The 21,262-nt window shown below is 38.4% G+C and overlaps 2 protein-coding genes and 1 pseudogene across 6 annotated transcripts in view; 2 read left to right on the top strand and 1 right to left on the bottom strand.

Annotated features, from left to right (window-relative positions):
* LOC105469998 (ATR serine/threonine kinase) overlaps window positions 1–4,289 on the top strand; it is a 121,371-nt gene extending 117,082 nt beyond the window's left edge. For both annotated transcript variants that reach the window (XM_011721684.2, XM_071091057.1), the window contains exon 47: window positions 3,913–4,289. In XM_011721684.2, coding sequence (XP_011719986.1) covers window positions 3,913–4,086 — 174 coding nt within the window. In that variant the 3' untranslated portion in view covers window positions 4,087–4,289. The remainder of the gene's footprint in view (window positions 1–3,912) is intronic.
* On the bottom strand, window positions 949–3,548 carry LOC112424639 (eukaryotic translation initiation factor 2-alpha kinase 1-like; annotated as a pseudogene).
* A 1,166-nt stretch (window positions 4,290–5,455) lies between the features above and the next one.
* LOC105469996 (5'-3' exoribonuclease 1) overlaps window positions 5,456–21,262 on the top strand; it is a 135,049-nt gene continuing 119,242 nt past the window's right edge. For 2 of the 4 annotated variants that reach the window (XM_011721680.3, XM_011721681.2), the window contains exons 1-5: window positions 5,456–5,632; window positions 14,580–14,812; window positions 18,859–18,956; window positions 20,161–20,270; window positions 20,362–20,472. In XM_011721680.3, the coding sequence (XP_011719982.2) occupies window positions 5,558–5,632; window positions 14,580–14,812; window positions 18,859–18,956; window positions 20,161–20,270; window positions 20,362–20,472 (627 nt within the window). In that variant the 5' untranslated portion in view covers window positions 5,456–5,557. The remainder of the gene's footprint in view (window positions 5,633–14,579; window positions 14,813–18,858; window positions 18,957–20,160; window positions 20,271–20,361; window positions 20,473–21,262) is intronic. The other 2 variants (XM_011721682.3, XM_011721678.2) reach the window with 1 other exon arrangement.

Below are 21,262 nucleotides of genomic sequence, written 5' to 3'. Positions count from 1 at the left end.
TATTCTCATTTGTATAATAAAACTGTTCATGGCACACTTGTTTAACCATAGACAATTCACAGTTATGAGATATAGTAGGAAAAACTTAAGTACAAATTGCCTGAACTTACAGAACAACAGGTCTGAGCTTTAATATCATACGAGTGTATCACAAGCTATGTTAACAAATGCAGCAATTCACTTCTTACTTAGTTGAAGCTGCAAAGCTTGCAGATAGTTTTGTTGTTGTTGTTGTTGTTGTTGTTGAGACAAAGTCTTGCTCTGTCATCCAGGCTGGAGCACAGTGGCACGATCTTGGCTCACTGCAACCTCTGCCTCCCCTGTTCAAGCAGTTCTCCTGCCTTAGCCTCCCAAATAGCTGGGACTACAAGCATGCACCACCACAGCCGGCTAATTATTATATTTTTAGTAGAGATGGGTTTCACCGTCTTGGCTAGGCTGGTCTTGAACCCCTGGTCTCAAGTGATCCACCCACTTCAGCATCCCAAAATGCAGGGATTATAGGCATAAGCCACTGCACCTAGCTCAGATAGTTGTTTTTAATAAGTTAGAATAAACTGAGGATTATTTTTGGCGGGGAGGCCACTCTTACATCTTTAACAAGTCTTGACCAGGCGCGGTGGCTCAAGCCTGTAATCCCAGCACTTTGGGAGGCCGAGACAGGCGGATCACGAGGTCAGGAAATTGAGACCATCCTGGCTAATGTGGTGAAACCCCATCTATTTCCAAAAAAAAACCAAAAAACTAGCCGGGCGAGGTGGCGGGCGCCTGTAGTCCGAGCCACTCGGGAGGCTGAGGCAGGAGAATGGCGTAAACCCGGGAGGCAGAGCTTGTGGTGAGCTGAGGTCTGGCCACTGCACTTCAGCCTGGGCGACAGAGCAAGACTCTGTCTCAAAAAAAAAAAAAAGTCTTGTACAGGCTTACTAAATACAATGAATTATACCAACTATACTCTAATAAAGATTAAAAATTTACATTCCAGTTAACTACCTTAAGAGTTTAAATCCACTTTCATCCCACTGATATAGCTTGAGGAAGGCTAGACCCGTACACCCCCATCCTTCATGTCATCCTTAACCCTTTGTCTTGAGAAAGGAGGTTTAGCTGCTTCTTTAGTTCTTCAATTTCTTTTTCTTGCTCTATTATCTTCATCTGTAGGGTGAGATTAATATTTCCAGAATTTTGGAAAAGTTCACTCTGTAGCAGTTGAAGAGCAGATGGTCTCTGGGACATGTTCCTTTTCATTAAGTGCTAGATATACTTGGCTTGTAGTGGATACCTTTTACTGAGGGATTCCAGTATCTGACCAGTTCTTGAACCTGTTAAAACTTCTGCTTGCTCCATTTCTGTTCTAAACAGCTGAAAGAGCTCTAACAGAATCAGACTCAAGCTATATACATATCTAACTGGACAAAGCCAGCCCTGGTCTCTACAAATAGTTTTTTTTAATTAGCCGGGTACAGTGGCACACTGCTGTAGTCCCAGCTACTTGGGAGGCTGAGGTGGGAGGATCACTTGACCCCAGGAGTTGGAGGCTGCTGTGAGCTATGATGACCCCACTGCACTCCAGCCTGGGCAAGAGTGAGACCCTTGGCATCATACTCAGATCCTTCCAACTGTTGGGATGAAGCGTACAGAAAAGTGCCCACTCTGGATATATGTGTTGGTGTTCTGTTTCCGTTTCTATTGGTCCAGTCTGTGTTCTTTTGTTTTTGGGTTTTTTTTGTTTTTGTTTTTGTTTTTGTTTTTGAGACGGAGTCTCGCTTTGTCACCCAGGCTAGAGTGCAGTGGCCGGATCTCAGCTCACTGCAAACTCCGCCTCCCAGGTTCACGCCATTCTCCTGCCTCAGCCTCCCACATAGCTGGGACTACAGGCGCCCGCCACCTCGCCCGGCTAGTTTTTTGTATTTTTAGTAGAGATGGCGTTTCACCATGTTAGCCAGGATGGTCTCGATCTCCTGACCTCGTGATCCGCCCGTCTCGGCCTCCCAAAGTGCTGGGATTACAGGCTTGAGCCACCGCGCCCAGCCGTCTGTGTTCTTTTGTAAGATGTCTGGGCAAGCCAGACCAAAGTCTCCTATTTTTACTTGCTGATCAGAGCCATGAAGAAAAATATTTCTAGGCTTCAGATCTCTGTTTACAATTCCCATGTTATGTATGTAAAACACACCTTCCACTAATTCTTGAATATTTTTTGTTGCAACACTGGCCATAAGGACAAGCAAACTTATCCACACACTCTTGGCCCTGTTTGTTTCTCTCGGCTAGCCAGTCCCACAGGTGGAGTTGCACACCTGCATCTGGATGTGCAGCATCAGGTGGTACTGCACCTCTATCCCCAACAAGTTGAAGTTTTCTTTGGAAGATTCCTCAGTGGATGTGAAATTCTCCTCTTGGAGGGAATTACAGCTGAGCAGCCGGGGCTGTTCCACAACTGACCTGGTGGACAAACCCGCCAAGCCATTTTCCAGGAGCTCCAGGGATGATTCAAATTCACTGGTGTCTCTTAAGATGGAATTGATGGTATAGTTCACCAGCTTGTTATTCTGAGTGTCAGATTCTCAAAAGGGTTTTTCTTTTCTGAGGTGAGCTTAGTGAAGATAATGGATGAGCTGCTACTTTCACCATTTTTAATACCATATTGGTATCTCTCCTCTGCTTGGTCGGAGAACACTTCCAGAAATGGCAACTGAATGGAAGCTCTATCTGCTTGTGGTTGGATCACTTGAACATGTTCTGTCCACGCAGTGTGATAACCAATGATATTAGGGTGCTGGACTGCCAGCACCTTCATTCCTCATAGTTCCTTCATGCAATCTTAGTTGCACCCTTAATCAGAATTTTTTAAATTGCATAATACTGACCATCTAGTTTATTCCTGACCTTGTATACTCTTCCATATCCACCTTTTCCTAAGATGGCAAGTTTTTCAAATTCATTTAAGTAACATGAAGTTTGTGCTTCAAAGGCTACTTCCCTTGATCTGATTTTTCTGGATATGAGAAATAGTCTCACAAGGATCCTGATGAACTCTCTCTTTAGTGGACTTCATTAAGTGAGTAATAGCTCTGTGGTGATGTAGTCTCAATGAGCTAAACTCGTCACAAGTGAAAGAACACAGCAGACCCATTAGGATAAAGATCTGGCAAAGTAACTTAAACACCTGTCTTAACTGGGTTTGGTTCATGCACATGGCTCAAGTGCTTCACCAAAGCAATAAGCAGGAGCTGGTTTGCAACTGCATAAAGGAAAAGTTGGCTGTTGTAGGGGTTCTTTTAAACACCTGGAGTTCTGCTGGAACATAAGTCACATTTGGAGTCCAGGCTCTTGGCGGAAAAGTCGATGGCAGACAGCATAGCAACAGCCCCCATCCCGTGGCCCTCCTCTTTGCATTCGCGGGCTGCAGCCCAGCCCACCGGCCCACCCAGCACCACCTCCAAGAATTATTCTTATAATAACTTTATTCTTCCTTTTGCATTCAGATATGCTTAAGAAATTGTACAGTTCCAAGTAGCTCACTTAGAACACCCATTTGTGTGTACTAACATCATGTAAATATTAGGCAGTAGATCATTGTTATTCAAATATTCATTCAAATGTTTAAGTACTAAACACTTCCAAAGCAGATTTTAAAAATTATTTTTCTAGAATTGTAATGTGTAAATAATTCCCTGATATTTCACGTAGTCCAGAAACATGTCCAAGCAGTTGATGTTGAATCAATCTTGCAGGCCTCAAAATCAGTATCACAAGTTAACTGTATTTGTTCGCTTCTTTTCCTGTATTTGCTCTTACAAAAGGGGTATTGGTCAGTAAAATGGTATTAACATTTATTAAATGTCAAAATATAAAGAAAGGTAGAAATTCCGAATTATCAACATCTGTTTTTGGTTTTATATTTCTTCTTTTTAGGCCAAGACCCATGTTCTTGACATTGAGCAGCGACTACAAGGTGTAATCAAGACTCGAAATAGAGTGACAGGACTGCCATTATCTATTGAAGGACATGTGCATTACCTTATACAAGAAGCTACTGATGAAAACTTACTATGCCAGATGTATCTTGGTTGGACCCCATATATGTGAAATGAAATTATGTAAAAGAATATGTTAATCTAAAAGTAATGCATTTGGTATGAATCTGTGGTTGTATCTGTTCAATTCTAAAGTATAATATAAATTTACGTTCTCAGAGCAACTGTTATTTCTCTCTGATCATTAATTATATGTAAAATAACATTCAGTTATTAAGAAATAAACTGCTTTCTTAATACATACTGTGCATTATAATTGGAGAAATGGAATATCATGTGTTCTTATGGTCAAAAACTGTATTTGCAAGAAACAAGCCTAACCTAATTTCATTTTACAACTTCTATTGATTTCCTTTTAAAAGTCCTAGCTACTGTAAGGATTCACTTGAAGAACAAAATTATATGGAATAAATACCGTGGGCAAGGCATTGCGCCAGCCTTGTGCATAGAGTTACCCTCTCCTGCCCTCCAAGAAGTGACAGTCTAGTAAGAGAGATATATAAATATAAATATAAATAGCATATCATTAAGTTCACTTAATATAACTTTGTTTTAAAGTGTGATAGGGAAAAAATATAAGCCAAGAAGCGTGAATATGAGAACAAAATAAACATTCTGTAATTTGTATGATGCTGCCATACTGCAGTCCCAGAATGCAGAATCCAGTGGTCATGAAAGACAGCGATACTTAGCATTTCCTGAGATCTTAAAATCCAAAAAGTATTAAATGTTTAAGGTTTTTCTGTAAGTTTTCGTTCAGAAGACTTAAATACAAAGTAACGAGGTTACTACATTCAAATAAGTGGAAAACTCTTACATTTAAAACTGATAATTTCACTTAAATTGATAGAACTCTCCTTTGCTGTCCGGTTGAAAGTGTGATGGAGAAAAATATGATAAACGCGGACGCATGAATGTAAAAACTAAACATTAAATGATTTCGTATCCAAGGTCTTATGTTAACAGTTGCGGGGGGCGGGTACTTGGGAAATTTTTGAACAATTTGGAAAAGAACGTTTTTAAAAAAACTTTACCGTGGGTTTAAATTCCTCAGAGAAAAAAATTCTTGGCAAAACAAACTAAGCCAAATAAATCATCATTCCAAATCTGTTTGAAAAATACTGAGATTAGCAACCCTAGGAGACAGAAGCGTAACAAAAATCAGTGTTCGATACCCTTCCCACACCTTCGTGCGGTTTTTATGCCAATTCCAAATCCACTTAGAAAGCATAGCTCTATCCTGGGGCATTTTCGCACCTACGTGGAAGCACACGAGCAAACCTCCGCAGACCCCCGACAGTCACTGACCAGTACCGCGGCCCCGGCTGCGCGAGGCCAGGCGGGCTAAGCCCCGCCCCTGGGACGGCCTCGGATCCTGCCGCTCTAGGCCCAGCGGGCGCTCTCTATGGTCGGCCGGGCGGTGTGTTGTCATCCGCGGAGCGACGGCCGGAGGCGGCGGCGGAGCCCCGGCGGGGCGTTTGGTTTCGGTTTGGCCGTGACTGGGATTAGTGTTGACGGTCGAAATGGGAGTCCCCAAGTTTTACCGATGGATCTCAGAGCGGTATCCCTGCCTCAGCGAAGTGGTGAAAGAGCATCAGGTGGGTGAGCGAGGGGCAACGGCTCAGAAGGCCGAGGACCCGGAGCTCAGCGGCCCTCTCCACCCTGGAGCTGCGGCTTTCGGGCCACCTCTTTCCCCTCGTCGTCTGGACGATAAGTGGCATAGGGAGGGGGACGGAAGGTTTGAGGACGCCCGGATGAGCCGAAAGGGGCCAAGGAGGCAGGTTGCTGTGTGTGGACAGAGCCATTGGGTTCACGGCCGCTCTGACAGCTCCTGCCTCGGCTGGTCCTTCCGCGATTCCGAAATGAAGTCCTGGGAAAGAACGCTTTTACCGTTCTCCTGTTTCCTCTCGGGAACCTGCAAGTTGCCTTTTTCTTACAGAGGCTGCGAAGCTGGGGTGGGTGTCCTCGTAGGTTCCCCCATCCCACCCAGAGCGGCAGACCCACGTACAAACAATAACAGCCGCCTCCACACGCAGTCACCTTGTTTACTTTACCTGATCTAGAGCGCTGCCCACCCGCCCCCCGGCGCCTAGACTTTCCGACGTGGCTGACGGTTCATATTGATGATGCCTTTTGTTACTTTCTGTTATCTCAAAAGCACCACCAATCCCCCGTTGCCAAAACAAAAACTCTTGGGCGGGCTGGGGAGTGAGGCGTAGGACCTTTTATTTGGAGGCCTCACTGTGTGACAGAGGGGGGTGGGAAACGAATTGATAGAACATTAATACTACTAATAATATTTGGCATGTACTGACCCCAGGGCAACGTTAGTGTTTAGATTCCAAAAACGTAGTTTATATATTGGAACTGTGGAAAGAGAGGAGAAAGCAGCCCTCTATTAGGTAAACTAGACTTTGGGTAATACTTTGGTGTTTGTCACATTTAATGAATTTGATAGATCTCTTGTCTGATGTTTTACAGAAAAAAAAATAAGTGTGAAATTTGTGTAGCTGATTGAATCAGTCGTGATGGGTAGTATTGTAAATAGCCTATTAAATTGTGGTTTAATCGGTATTTACGAACATGAAGGTAGTTTACTTCTGGAAAGGATTTTTTGTTGCTGGATTCCAATCAGATTTGGTAGATGAGAAATAGACTACAAAAACTTTCCAAGGTTAGTTTATCTTGAATTTATTTGAAACTTTGATTGAGTTAGATTTAGAGAAGTATTTTTTTTCCCCCGGGGAGGGCTGAAAAGGAAACCAGTACATTGCAAAAATGGAGACAACCAACTTTGGCTTTTCTTGCATCCTTCAATGAGTACCTGTTATACATCAGTCACTTTATCTCTAAAGTGCAAAAATAATGCGATGGTTATTCGGGATGATTTAATACATAATTTATTCAGTAATATTTTTATTCTGTAGTCTGTGGCACAGAATTTGGTTTGGTGAAAATATCTTAGATTCTCTCCATACTGAGGAATTTTGTTACTGAAGAATGAAAATCTTTTTAATGCAGTTTTATGACATGGACACTAAAGATAGGTTTTGTGAAAGCTTTATATAGAAACTGGGAGGAGAATTATTTTTAAATTTCACTGTAAACAAATTTTAAAATTTGGTTCATCGTTGTGATGCCTTTCAAAAATGTTTGATTAAAAAGAGACCAAAGGGTTACCAGCTTCTCTGTTAAGTAGAACTTAAAGATGGTAATGCCTAATAAGTCACAGACATTGAAAAGCTAGTCCTGAGGGGAAAGGATAGGGAGAAGAAGTGAGTTATGGGAAGTCAGTGGTGTGGCCTCAGTAGCATAGGTTTTCAGTTTCTTTGAATCATCTTGTAAAAACAGAAAGAGAAACTAGAAACCAAAGTTTAAAATCCATAAAACAATTACAACAAACCATGTGACTTGCTATCGCCGTGAAACCCAAAACATAACTAGGTGAGGCAAACTATTAATAGTCTCTAGACACAGTTGATATTGACATCTCTGCAAAAGCGAGAAGGCAGCAATGGGACAACATCTGATGAACCTTACAAAAGGAGAATTCCAGAATAGCCAACAGTATCGACTAAAAGACTATGCTGGCCAATTAGATAGCAGTAGCTCAGAGGTGTTTTATTCTCTCCATTATTGATTGGGTGAAGGTCTACCATAAGAAAGACCAATTAGGCAGGAGTAGTTTACCTCCTGTGAACACTCAAAACTGACTTGCCAAGGTGCCATTCTAGACCAGACCCCTAAGGAAAAGGGAGTGGTATAAAATCTTACGAAAATTTTATGCTGGGAGTGGAATAAAATTTTATGAAAGGGACAAAATAGAGACAAGAAGAGAAGGAGATAGTCCATATAAAAGTGAGGCAAAGTCATAGAATCAAGAAATCTTAGAAAACCACAGAGCAAACCCATGTATTTTTTAACACTGCCCAGAAACAGCTTTGTGAACTTATATTCCCTGAACCTACTCATTCTAAAAGTTCAAGAAAATTAAATTCACATAAAAATGAGTTACAGAAACGTATTGAGATCAAATCACAAAGTTATTATACGAGAAAAAGGGACAGAATCTCTCTCCAGACATAAAAACTTGCAGTGAAACAAATGCACACAAAATAGACCAAAATTATAACCACAACTGTTATCTATTTCACAATGAGTTAAAAGGCATTAAGAAAATGACATGAGACATGAAAGAACAACATATATCAATTATGAAGATGTGGGAATGAGATGACAGAGAAAATTAGAAGTAAATGAAAAAAAGAATTTCAGAGCTGAAGCCTCAAATAGAAACAAGACAAGAGCAAAAGATGCCATTTAAGAAAACAATCGGCAGTGGAAAGATGACATTTTAAAAAATAAAGTAGATTTAAAAGATTCAAGAAAAAGTAACAATAAGAAAGATGAGCAAAGAAGACAAATAATAGAGGCGCCTGAAAAAGAAAAAAAACAAAGCAGCATAACAGAATGAGTACTCAGTAAATATTTTTTGAGTGAATTAATTTATTAGCTATAGCATATAGCATATAAAATGTATATAGAAATGCATATTAAAATAGACATGATAGTATGTTGTAAAACGGTATTTTTTTAAAAAATGAAGCCTGGGATTTTTTATTTTGTTTATTTTTTATTTTTGTGATACATAGTAAATGTATATATTTATGGGGTTCATGAGATGTTTTCATACAGGCAGGCAGTGTGTAATAATCACATCATGGAGAATGGAGAATCCATCCCCTCAAGTATTTATCCTTTGTGTTGCAATCTAATTATACTCTTTTAGTTGTTTTTAAATTATTGGCTATAGTCACCCTGTTGTGCTATCACATAGTAGGTCTTATTCATTCTTTTTTTTTATTTTTTATTTTGGATACAAGGTCGTGCTCTGTCACCCCCGCTGGAGTACAGTGGTGCAATCTTGGCTCACTGCAACCCCTACCTCCCTGGTTCAAGCGATTCTTGTGCCTCAGTAGCATAGGTTTTCAGTTTCTTTGAATCATCTTGTAAAAACAGAAAGAGAAACTAGAAACCAAAGTTTTTGTATAGAAACTGGGAGGAGAATTAATTTTAAATTTCACTGTAAATAAATTTTGAAATTTGGTTCATCGTTGTGATGCCTTTCAAAAATATTTGATTAAAAAGAGACAAACGGCGTGTGCCACCACACCGAGCTAATTTTTGTGTTTTTGGTAGACATGGAGTTTCGCTGTGTTGGCCAGGTTCTTCTCCAACTCCTGGTGGCCTCAAGTGATCCGCCCACCTTAGCCTCCCAAAGTGTTTGAATTACAGGCATGAGCCACCGTGCCTGGCCTGTGTTTTTTTGTTTTGTTTGTTTTAATTTAAATCTTTTTAAAAATAGAGATGGGGTTTTGCCACGTTGCCCACGCTGGTCTTAAACTACTGGGCTCAAGTGATCTGCCCGCCTCGGCCTCCCAAAGTGCTGGGATTATAGGTGTGAGCCACCGCACCCAGCCTAGGTCTTATTCATTCTTTCAGTTTTTCTTTTATACCCATTAACCTTTCCCACCTCTCCCCTGACTCTCCCACTACCCTTCCCAGCCTCTAGGAACCATCTTTCTATTCTCTATGTCCATGAGTTCTACTGTTTTGATTTTTAGATCCCATTAATAAGTGAGAACATGCAATGTTTGTCTTTCTGTGCTGGACTTATTTTACTTGACATAATGATTGCCATTTCCACCCATGTGGTTGCAGATGACAGGCTCTCATTCCTTCTTATGGCTGAATAGTACTCCATTGTATATATGTACCACATTTTCTTTATCCGTTCATTTGTTGATGGACACTTAGGTTGCTTCCAAATCTTGGCTATTGTGAACAGTACAGCAACAAACAAAAGAGTGCAAATATCTCTGCGATATACTGGTTTCCTCTCTTTGGGTTATATTAACACAGCAGTGGGATTGCTGGGATCATATGGTAGCTCTATTGTTTAGTTTTTTGAGGAACCTTCAAACTGTTCTTCATAGTGGTTGTACTAAATACATTCCTGCCAACAGTGTATGAGGGTCCCCTTTTCTCCACATCCTTGCTAGCATTTGTTGTTGCCTGTCTTTTGAATATAAGCCATTTTAACTGGGGTAAGATGATATCTCATTGTAGTTTTGATTTGCATTTCTCTGATGATCAGTGATGTTGATCACCTTGTCATGTGTCTGTCATTTGTATATCCTTTTTTGAGAAATGTCTGTTCAGATCTTTTGCCCATTTTTGATTGGATTATTAGATTTTGTCCTATAGAGTTATTGGAGCTCGTTCTATATTCTGATTATTAACCCCTTGTCAGGTGAGTAGTTTGCAAATACATTTCTCCCATTCCGTGGGTTGTCTCTTCACTTTGCTGATTGTTTTCTTTGCTGTACAGAAGCTTTTTAACTTAATGGGATCCGATTTCTCCATTTTTGCTTTAGTTTCCTACGCTCGTGGGATATTACTTGAGACATTTTTGCCCAGACCAATATCCTAGAGATTTTCTTCAATGTTTTCTTGTAGTAGCTTGTAAAGATACATCGAAATAGGAAAGAATATATAGTCGGTGGGGAAAACAGTAGCCAAATCATGCAGGACCTTTTATGCTATTAAGGATTTGTAGTATCTTGTGGGTTTAAGTGAGGAAGCAATGTGATCAGATTATGTTTTAGAAAAATAGCTAAACTGTGGTGAGAGAGGAAACTGGAAGCAAGCAGTTCTGTTGGGAAACTGAGGGTCATGGACCAGTGCAGGAGATCTGGGGATGGAGAACAGGATGAGATTACCTAAGACAGTGGAAATGGGTAAGATGGTAAGATTCTAGAAACATTTTAGATGTTAAATTAAAAAGAAAAATACCTCAGTGACTAATTAGATATGGGATTGGAGAAGGCAGAAAGTGTAAAATAACCTTGAAATTTCTCACTTGCAAATGTAATAACTGAGAAGAGAAACTACATTATCAGTAATCTCTTTGTATGGGAGCAAAATTCTACTATATGTTCTCACTTTATTCAACACATTGGCCAATGATTAATTATTCTTTGTCTTTTTTACTAATCTGAAACCTAAGAGAATTTTTCAAATATTTCTTTTCTAAAAGGAAAATTATAGTGGGGTATTTTTTAGATTATAAAGGTAATATATGCTCATTATTTTTTAAAAATCAGATAATGCAGAAAGATATAAAAACTATTACATAGTCTAGAGGAAAGTAAAAGCTTTCATCATCCATGGTTGACCACTAGTAACATCTTGTTTTTATATACTTCCTAACTTTTCTATGCAGATGTATATGTAAATAAATATTTCCTATAAATAGGATACTTTACCTGCTGTTTTATACCTTGCCTTTGTCACTTGATTATATATATTATGCACATTATTCCATGCCAAATATGAATCTGTTTCATAATTTGTAATTGCTGTGTTGAATTCCATTGTATGGATGTACCATTATCAGTTTTCTATTTCTATCTTTTCTGTACAATACTGCCATGAATATTTTATACTTATATCTTATCATATCTGATTATTTTTCAGAATAAATTTTCAGTAGTAGAAATCCTGGGTCAAAGATACACATGTTTCAAATTTTAATTCATACTTTGTGGTTAGTTATGCCAATTTACATTCTAGTCCCATACTATTGGGTGTAAACCCCATTTCTGTTTTTCTACCTCCACGACTTTTCTCCAAAATTAGAATGCTAAATATTTATCTTTTAAGGTTGTTATAATTAAGTCAGATAATGAATATACATATTTAGCCCAATGTTTAATATCTAATAATTGCATAATAAATGCCAGCCATTGCTTTTAATAACATATGAAATATGTGCTTCCCCAAAGCCTTGTTAATACTGGGTAACATCAGTCTCTTTAATGTTTACTAATGTGGGGAAAATTATGTGTCCTTTCAATTAGAAATTTTGGATGGTGAACATCTTTTCATGTGCTTATTAGACTTTTGTGTTTATTCTTTTCTGAATAGTTTTGCATTTTCTGTGATTACTTTAAAAATTTGCTCTTTTTTTTTTTTTTTGAGACAGTCTCACTCTATTGCCAAGGCTGGAGTGCAGTGGCATGATCTCAGCTCACTAGAACCTCTGCCTCCCAGGTTCAAGCAATTCTCATGCCTCAGCCTTCTAAGTAGCTGGGATTCCAGGCACGCGCCACCACCCAGGCTAATTTTTGTATTTTTAGTAGAGACGGTTTCACTTTTTGGCCAGGCTGGACTTGAACTCCTGACCTCAAGTGATCTGTCTACCTTGGCCTCCCAAAGTGCTGGGATTACAGGTGTGAGCGACCGTGCCCAGCCAAAAATTTGCCCTTTTTCTTATATTTGAGAATTTTTTATGTGTTAGAGATGTTGACTTCTCATTTGCAAACATTTCCCTATGTTTTGTCATTTTTAATTGAATTATATATGGCACTTTTTAACCCTGTATATTTAAAACAATACGTTTTTAGATAGCTAACTATACCATTTATTTGCTTTATGATTTCTGGCTTTTCCTACCCTAAGAGTTTCAAAATATTTGTATGTAATTTTTTTTGGTTACATTTCTCACAGTAAAATTTCTAATCCTTCTGGAATTTCTTTTGTTTTAGGGTAAGATGGAGTTTTATTTTTTATATACTGTATTTCCAATCAAACCATCTGTTTGATAATTTATCTAGGGAAAATTTCCTTTGATTCTTCTTTTTGTCTGTTTGTTTTATAGAGACAGGGTCTTACTCTGTCTCCCAGGCTGGAGTTTGGTGATGCAATCACCACTCACTGCAGCCTTGAACCTATGGGTTCAAAGATCCTCTCACCTCAGCCTCCCAAGTAGCTGGAACTACAGACACTTGCTGCCACACCCAGCTTACTCTTCTTTTTAATACTGTTCTTGGCCATTATTGCATATTTATTCTAGGAAAACTTTGGAATCGTTCTGTAAAATGTAAAACATTCTATAAAATGTAAAATGTAAAAAAAAAAATTTTTTTTTTGATCAAGTCATTGGTGCTGAGGCCAGGCGCAGTGGCTCACACCTGTAGTAATCCCATCACTTTGGGAGGCCTGGGCAGGCAAATCGCTTGAGCTCGGGAATTCAAGACCAGCCTGGGCAACATCACTGGTATTTTTTCATACAAAATATATGAAAATTAATGTATGAAATTAGCATATGAAAAAGATATGAAATTAGTATGTGTGTTGGCATGTGTCAGTGGTCCCAGCTACACTGAAGCCTGAGGTGGGAGGATTGCTTGAGCTTGGGAGATGGAGGCTGCAGTGAGCCAAGATCGCACCACTGCACTCCAGCCTGGGTGACAGATCGAGACCTTGTCTCAAAAAATAAAAATAAAAATACCCCTGATGAACAGTCACACTGAGATTTTGATTGAGGTTTTCAGATTTCTTGGAACAAATAGTTAATCTTGAGTGCACTTTAAAAATCTTATGGTTACAGCTGTCGTTTCAGTTGAGCATGTTACTCAGTAAGAACATTCTAGATGGTGTTCATTGGTTCAGAGACCAAAACTTTTTACTCCCAAAACTCAAAGGCATGCCATTTTCTCAATAGCAGGAAAATATATTGTTACCTGTACATGTTGTAAAACTTGAATTACTGTTTCAGAAGTGATTCTATTATGTTTATACAAGGAGAGCTCCTTATGTTTTTATGTTTGAAAATTCAAAGTAATTTACTTTAATGAATGTGTAAGGCAGACTCTATTCTAAGATTCTTTCATTACACTACAAAATATAACTCCTTAGTTGCACCCATTTCAGTTCCATCTTAATGTATATTTGTTTCAGTAATGTTCCCCTTCCTCACACACATTTATTTTTTTTCTTTCTAAAAAAATTTTTGTTCCTGATGGGACCAAGAGTTCCAACACAAACGTTTAAATAGAGGAAAAACAAATGAGAGAGCCATTAAGATCTTATAAAAGCAGATGCTTGTTAGTCGGATTTTACAAACTATTAACCCACATATTACAAACAAGAAATCTGTTTTTCAGGTTTCAGTTTCATAAATTTCTTGGCATAATCTAACATTGTAAAAATTAATATAACCAATCAGTGACTGTTTCAATGAAACTAAGTATACAATTAGGCTTTACATCATATGTTAAACCTTTCGATAACCATGTAGAAACAGCCTTTTGATGTAAATGGGCTTTTTGTTACCCATTATAGAGGAAATTGAGGTCTTGAGGAGTTAATGTCAAATGGTAGGAAGGAACTAAACTAATATTTTGAGTACCAAATGAACCAAGCACTTTATTTGGTGTTTTCTTGGAGCATATTATTTTGAATAAGTAGATTATTTCCTGACAGTAAATTTGATCAAGTCATTGGTGCATTGTATATAACCAAATTTGTCACCATATTACCAATTCTTTACTTTTTTAATTCATCTGTGATTGTTTGCTCGGTTTTTATATAGTAGAATACACAAATCCTGCTTTTTATAATTGAATAATCACTTTTCCCTGCTGCTTATCTGTAGTTGATTAAAATAAATTATCTCAAGCATTTTTCTTTGTTTTTCAGATTCCTGAATTTGACAACTTGTACCTGGATATGAATGGAATTATACATCAGTGCTCCCATCCTAATGATGATGATGTTCACTTTAGAATTTCAGATGATAAAATCTTTACTGATATTTTTCACTACCTGGAGGTGTTGTTTCGCATTATTAAACCCAGGAAAGTGTTCTTTATGGCTGTCGATGGTGTGGCTCCTCGAGCAAAAATGAACCAGCAGCGTGGGAGGCGTTTTAGGTAAAACATTTATGTTTTATTTTGGAATATTATTTAGCTTAGTAAAAATACATTATTGTAAAGATAATTGATTTAACACAATCTTCTGTTCATGTTTATTTTCTGCGTAAACTCCCCCAGAAATGGAAATATCTCAGTTTCATATTTTACCAGTCAAGTAATGAGTTAGGAACGCAGTGAGATATCCTTTCTCAAAACATATGTTGGAGGTTCTTTTGTTTGTTTCTTTCTTTCTTTGTTGAAACAGAATCTCACTCTTATCACCCGGGCTGGAGTGCAGTGGTACAGTCTTAGCTCACTGTAACCTGTATCTCCCCAGTTCAAGTGATTATCGGTGCCTCAGCTTCTAAGTAGCTGGGATTACAGGCAGGCACCACCAGACCCAGCTAATTTTTTTTCTTTTTTTTTTTTTTTAAGACGGAGTTTTGCTCTTGTCGCCCAGGCTGGAGTGCAATGGCACAATCTTGGCTCATTGCAACCTCCACCTCCCGGGCTCAAGTGATTCTCCTGCCTCAACCTCCTAAGTAGCTGTGATTACAGGCACCTGCCACCACTCCCAGCTAATTTTTGTACTTTTAGTAGAGGCAGAGTTTCACCACGTTGGCCAGGCTGGTCTCGAACTCCTCACCTCAGGTGATCCACCCGCCTCAGCCTCCCAAAGTGCTGGGATTACAGGTGTGAGCCACCGTTCCCAGCCAATTTTTTAATATTTTTAATAGATACAGGATTTCACTCTGTTGGCCAGGCTCATCTTGAACTCCTGACCCTTCAAGTGATCTGCCTACCTTGTCCTCCCAAAGTGCTGGGATTACAGGTGTGAGCCACCATGTCTGACCAGGTTTTGGTGTCACCTGGGGCTCTACGAATACATCACTGTAGTTACAATTCAGCAATTAGGAAGCTACTGCTGCATCTGTTAGTTCCAGAGCTACAGTGCACCTGCTAGATCTGTACTAAAAAAACTGATTCCCTGTTCCTTGCTTATCAGCACCTCCAAAGATACTGAATACTGGGATCTTCTTTACCATTGCTGAAATATACGCAGACACCAGAGCTCCAGTGCCTCAATTGTGATGCAGGCATCACCACACTTCCACCTTCCAAACCTTATATGAAGGCATCTAATTGGCAAAATCTGAGTCATATCAAGAGACTTAGCTGCAGGGAAGCCTGAGAACTTTTTAACCTCCCTGGTATCAGAAGGCAAACTAGAAGGAGAATGGAATGGAAGTTGAGGGCCAATGCATTATAACCACCACAAGCATTTATTAAATACTGTGCTGGTATTGAGCACTACATTTTTCCTAGAAATCCCCTAGTCAGTTTTCTGCCATTCTCTACAGTAATGACCTTCTCCATTCATAATTCCCTGTTTTACTTGTTTCTAAATCTGCCTTCTTTTATCCCCACGATGCCACTAAAATTTCCTGACAAGATTACAGCTAAATCCAGGCCGGGTGTAGTGGCTCACACCTGTAATCCCAGCACTTTGGGAGACTGAGGTGGGTGGATCACGAGGTCAGGAGTTCAAGATCAGCCTGGCCAAGGGGGTGAAACCCTGTCTCTACTAAAAATACAAAAACAATTAGCCAGGCGTGGTGGTGGGCGCCTGTAATCCCAGCTACTCAGGAGGCTGAGGCAGAGAATTGCTTAAACCCGGAAGGTGGAGGATGCAGTGAGCCAAGATCACCACTGCACTCCAGCCTGGGCAACAGAGCAAAACTACGCCTTTAAAAAAAAAAAAAAAAAAAAACAGATTATGGCTAAATCCAAAGAATAATTCTTTCTTCAACTTACTTCATTTATCCACAGCATTTAACAATGTTGACCTTTCTTTCTTGAACTTCTCCCTTTCTTTGACCATCATGTAACCACATTCTCTCTTTGTACTTTCTTAGTTTCCTTGTCTTCTTTTGTTTCTCTGCTTTTCTTAAATATTAATGTTTCTTAAGTTTCTGTCCTAGGCTCTGAGTGATTTCATACAATGGCTTTGATTACTGTATCTCTGCTGATGACTCCAAATTTATCTTTCTGGTGGATCGCTTTCTCCTGAGCTCCTATATATCCAAATGCCTACTGAATGTCTCCTTTTGGAAACCCCAGATATACTTCAGGGTTAACATATTTAGAACTGAACTCATCTTCCCCTTAGAACAGCCTGCCCTCTGTGTTTCCTATTTCAATGAATGGCAACACCTGCCACTAGCTACCTAATCCAAAAGTCCCAAGAGTTATTTGGACATCTCGCTCTTCTCATTCCTCACATCCAATCCTCTTTATCCAGTCTCAGATTTGTCACATCTATGTACTTTTCATCTTTAATGCTACGATCTCAGCCTAGACTACCATTATCTTAATCTAGATTACTTCAATAGTCTTACCTTATTCCTGTCCCGTTTTCTTTATTGCATCCAGATTAAACATTATGGCTGTTTAATTTTCTGCCTCCCCACTAGAATGTAATCTCTGAGAACAGAAATAATTTTTTTTTTTTTTTTTTTTTGTGGAGAGTGTTGCTCTGTCTTGCACAGGCTAGAGTGCAGAGGTACGATCTCAGCTCACTACGGCCTCTGCCTCCCAAGTTCAAGCGATTCTCCTGTCTCAGCCTCCCGAGTAGCTGGGACTACAGGCACACACCACCACACCGGGCTGATATTTTTTTGTATTTTTAATAGAGGCGGGGTTTTGCCATGTTGGCCAGGCTGGTCTCAAACTCCTGACCTTAGATGATCCACCTGCCTCGGCCTCCCAAAGTGCTGGGATTACAGGCGTGAGCCACCACACATGGCCAAGAATAATTTCTCTTTTGTTATATCCCAAGACCTTGTGACATAACAACATTGAATAATCGTTTGGTCAGCCAAAGAAGGAAGGGAAGAAAAGAGGAAAGAAGACATTGCAGATAATACAAATGAGTTGGTATCCTCAGAGTTTTTGTTATGTTAAAGAGGTTGGTAGAGAGAGGTTAAACATGAAGAAGAGTTTGTTCATCACAGAAATAGAATTCTGTGGGGCACAGTAGATGAAGCTGGTAGCAAAGCTGTAGAAACTACACTCAAAGTAGAGCTTCCTAACTTGTATGCCATGTGGCATGCTGGTATGCTGCAAAGGGGTTACAGTAGAAGTCAGACAGGTAGTAGGACACCCATATTCAAATACCAGGTTTGCCTGACTGTAAAACTCAGGTTCTTTCTAGTAAATTCTGTTGCCTCAAAAGTGTGATGATTTGGCAGTTGATTTCATTAATGTCATTAGGCTTTCATTTTAAATGTTTTTAGGAAACACAGAGATAGGTATTTCAGTTTTATAATTGTATTTTTATATAATCTTAGGGATAATTTTAATGATCTTAAAAGTATACATTAAATGATTAAGGTCATTAAATGTCATTATCATTAGATGTAGTATATATAAAATGAACATTTAAAGCTATATTTTGCTCTTATTTTTAGAATGAATTTGCTATATATTTGTGACAATAATTATGTTTTTAACATTCTGTTAAAATGTCCTACTTTTGTATTCCTAATCTGAAAAATTCAATTTTTTTTTTTTTTAAATGAGACAGGGACTCACTTTGTCACACAACCTGGAGTGCAATGGGTACAATCATCACTCATTGCAATCTCGAGCTCCCGGGCTCATGGGGTCCTTTTGCCTCAGCCTCCCAATTAGCTGAGACTATAGGCACATGCCCCTGTACCTGACTAATTTTTTTTATTTTTGTAGAGATGGGATCTTCCTTTGTTGCCCAAGCTGGTCTTGAACTCCTGGACTCAATTATTCTTCCCACCTTGGCCTCCCAAAATATTGGGGTTATAGGCGTGAGCCACTGCGCCTGGCCTGAAAAATTCAGTTCTTTAAATAAACAAAACAAGCCTGAGGCTCATTTTTATCATTCATAATCATTTCAAAACTTGGGCGTTTTGAACCTTAAAACTGATGAATTGCTATTTTAGTTATAAAGGCACCTACATAGCAGTTTATATAAAGATCTTCACTTTTTTTCAGAAAACTTAAGGTACTTTTTTCCCTTAACCTTTAAGGTCAGCAAAGGAGGCAGAAGACAAAATTAAAAAGGCAATAGAGAAGGGAGAAACTCTTCCTACAGAGGCCAGATTTGATTCCAACTGTATCACACCAGGTAAATTCGCTGGGAGAAAAATTGTGACAGAATTGAAATATAAATTGAAAACTTGGTTTTTAAATGAATTTTACTTTCTGTGCTCTATTTATTTTGGCCTTAGGGTACCATTTACTGTATTCTCCCACTTACGTTTGCTCATGAGATGGTTTGGTCACCTTGGTCATAAATACTCCTACAAAAACTGTAGAGATTTTCAAATGTAGATAAATTAGAGCACATATGGACAGGAATCTCCCAGGTGTACAGAATTGCAGACCTTGAAGAAACTTATGTTTGTATATCTTTCTGTCCTAATCCTGCCATTTATTTATGTTAAAACAGACTCAGTGAGGTTGTAGCTTATCAAGTTGATGTAGCTATATTATGGTAGTGAGAGTAAGGAACTGATTCTCCGAGTCCAGTGCACTTACTACTCTGCTTCTCAAAATTGATTAAGATTTTTATGACTTTAAGGAAAATGAATTTATCAGTATTATGTTTAATTTTGTATGCAGCAGCATACTCTATACTTCTACAACCTTTGTCTAACGTCATTATAATTCTTTACTTCGAATGAAAATCTTAAAATCTAACTTTCTTATTAGTTCTTTACTAACAGTGGTAATTTGCTCTTTCTTTAAGTGCATTGGTCACACATTGCTCAGTTTAACAACGGTTTTATCCTGATTGTGGTATTAGACTGTATTGCTTTTGACTATTGACCTTTCCCAAAATGTAATCATTGTAGACTCAGGTTCCAAATTAGTAATAATTTTTCAGAGTAATAATTTCAGTAGTAATATTATTATTATTATTGACAATCTGATTTAAGCTGCAAGCCTTAAAAAAAAAAAAAAAAAAACTTCAGAATTCAGCAGAAGAAATAGAAGGTTGAGGTTCATTAGAGAGTTCAAACTCAGCCCTTATATGAAAATTCCTGAAGCACAGTGCTGAGTCACTAGTAAAATTCCTTGACTTTCCCTATGTGACACTGATTTTATTTAGGGGGACTAGTGACATTAGAAACAGTTGTGATATTTGCAAGGAAAAGGTACATTACTTGTTTTTCAGGATAAGCAAGAGAGCTTTTGACCTTCTTTGGAGATCCTATACCTACCTAGCTATTCCTTGCATGCTCAGATTCAGTTATGTGTTGTCACTGAGAACTTAAATGTTTTTATGTCTTTCTTAGATTAACCTTTTTAAAACTTATTATTTTTAGGAACTGAATTTATGGCCAGGTTACATGAACATCTGAAGTATTTTGTAAATATGAAAATTTCCACAGACAAGTCATGGCAAGGAGTTACCATCTACTTCTCAGGCCATGAGGTTATTATCTTTTTATTTAAAGAGTTTTAAAAAATTATTTAATATTCTCAAGCGTACCATATTACTGCATTTTTAAAAACATTTTATTTAGACTCCTGGAGAAGGAGAGCATAAAATCATGGAATTTATCAGATCCGAGAAAGCAAAGCCAGATCATGATCCAAACACCAGACACTGTCTTTATGGTTTAGATGCTGACTTGGTAGGTATAATTTTTATTATTATAAACTTACGCATAGATAGTTAAATATCTAAGAGATTTCATTTTGTACAGGAAGCTTACTGGCTGTGGCAACAAATATTGGAGACATAATAATAATTGCTACTTCTATCATTACCAAAGTTCTAAAAATCATTGGAAAATGAGCTTTTTAGCCATAGTTTATGACCAACAGGTCTCTCTAATTAGTCTACAGATGTGACTAATCCTAGTGCTGTGAATATTTTGCCGTGAATACTTTGTCGAGGTCAGAGAAGTGGGGCTGCCTTTTCACCCTCAGGCTTAATACATGGTTTTTGATAACTCCTGATCTGAAAACTCCATGTTCCAAGTACCTTTACTAGACTTTTATTTATTATGGAAATTTTCAAGCATAAACAAAAATAGTAAAGGTAATGTAATGAACATCCTATGCCCTTCATCTGACTTAAATAATTTTAAATTTCTACCCCTAATCATCTGTCTCTTCTCTCTCCTACCCGCTCCCCGCCCCATTATTAAAGCAAATCCTAAACATTTTATCATTTAATTTATATATGTTTCATAATGTTTCTTTAAAGGATTAGGGTTTTGTTTTTGTTTTTTTTTTTAGAAAAAAATACATAACCACAATGCCATCATCCCACGTAAAACAGAAATTAACAACCCGTTCTTTATATAGAAATAACCAGTTAGTATTATCATTTCCCTGATTGCCTCATAAATGTTTCATTTTGTTCTTGTTTGAATCACATGAAATAAACAGTATGCAAGTACATGGCATTTGATTGGT

This window comes from Macaca nemestrina, chromosome 2 (assembly GCF_043159975.1).
Source record: "Macaca nemestrina isolate mMacNem1 chromosome 2, mMacNem.hap1, whole genome shotgun sequence".
NCBI lineage: Eukaryota > Metazoa > Chordata > Mammalia > Primates > Cercopithecidae > Macaca > Macaca nemestrina.
This window is presented reverse-complemented; position numbering and strand designations above follow the sequence as displayed.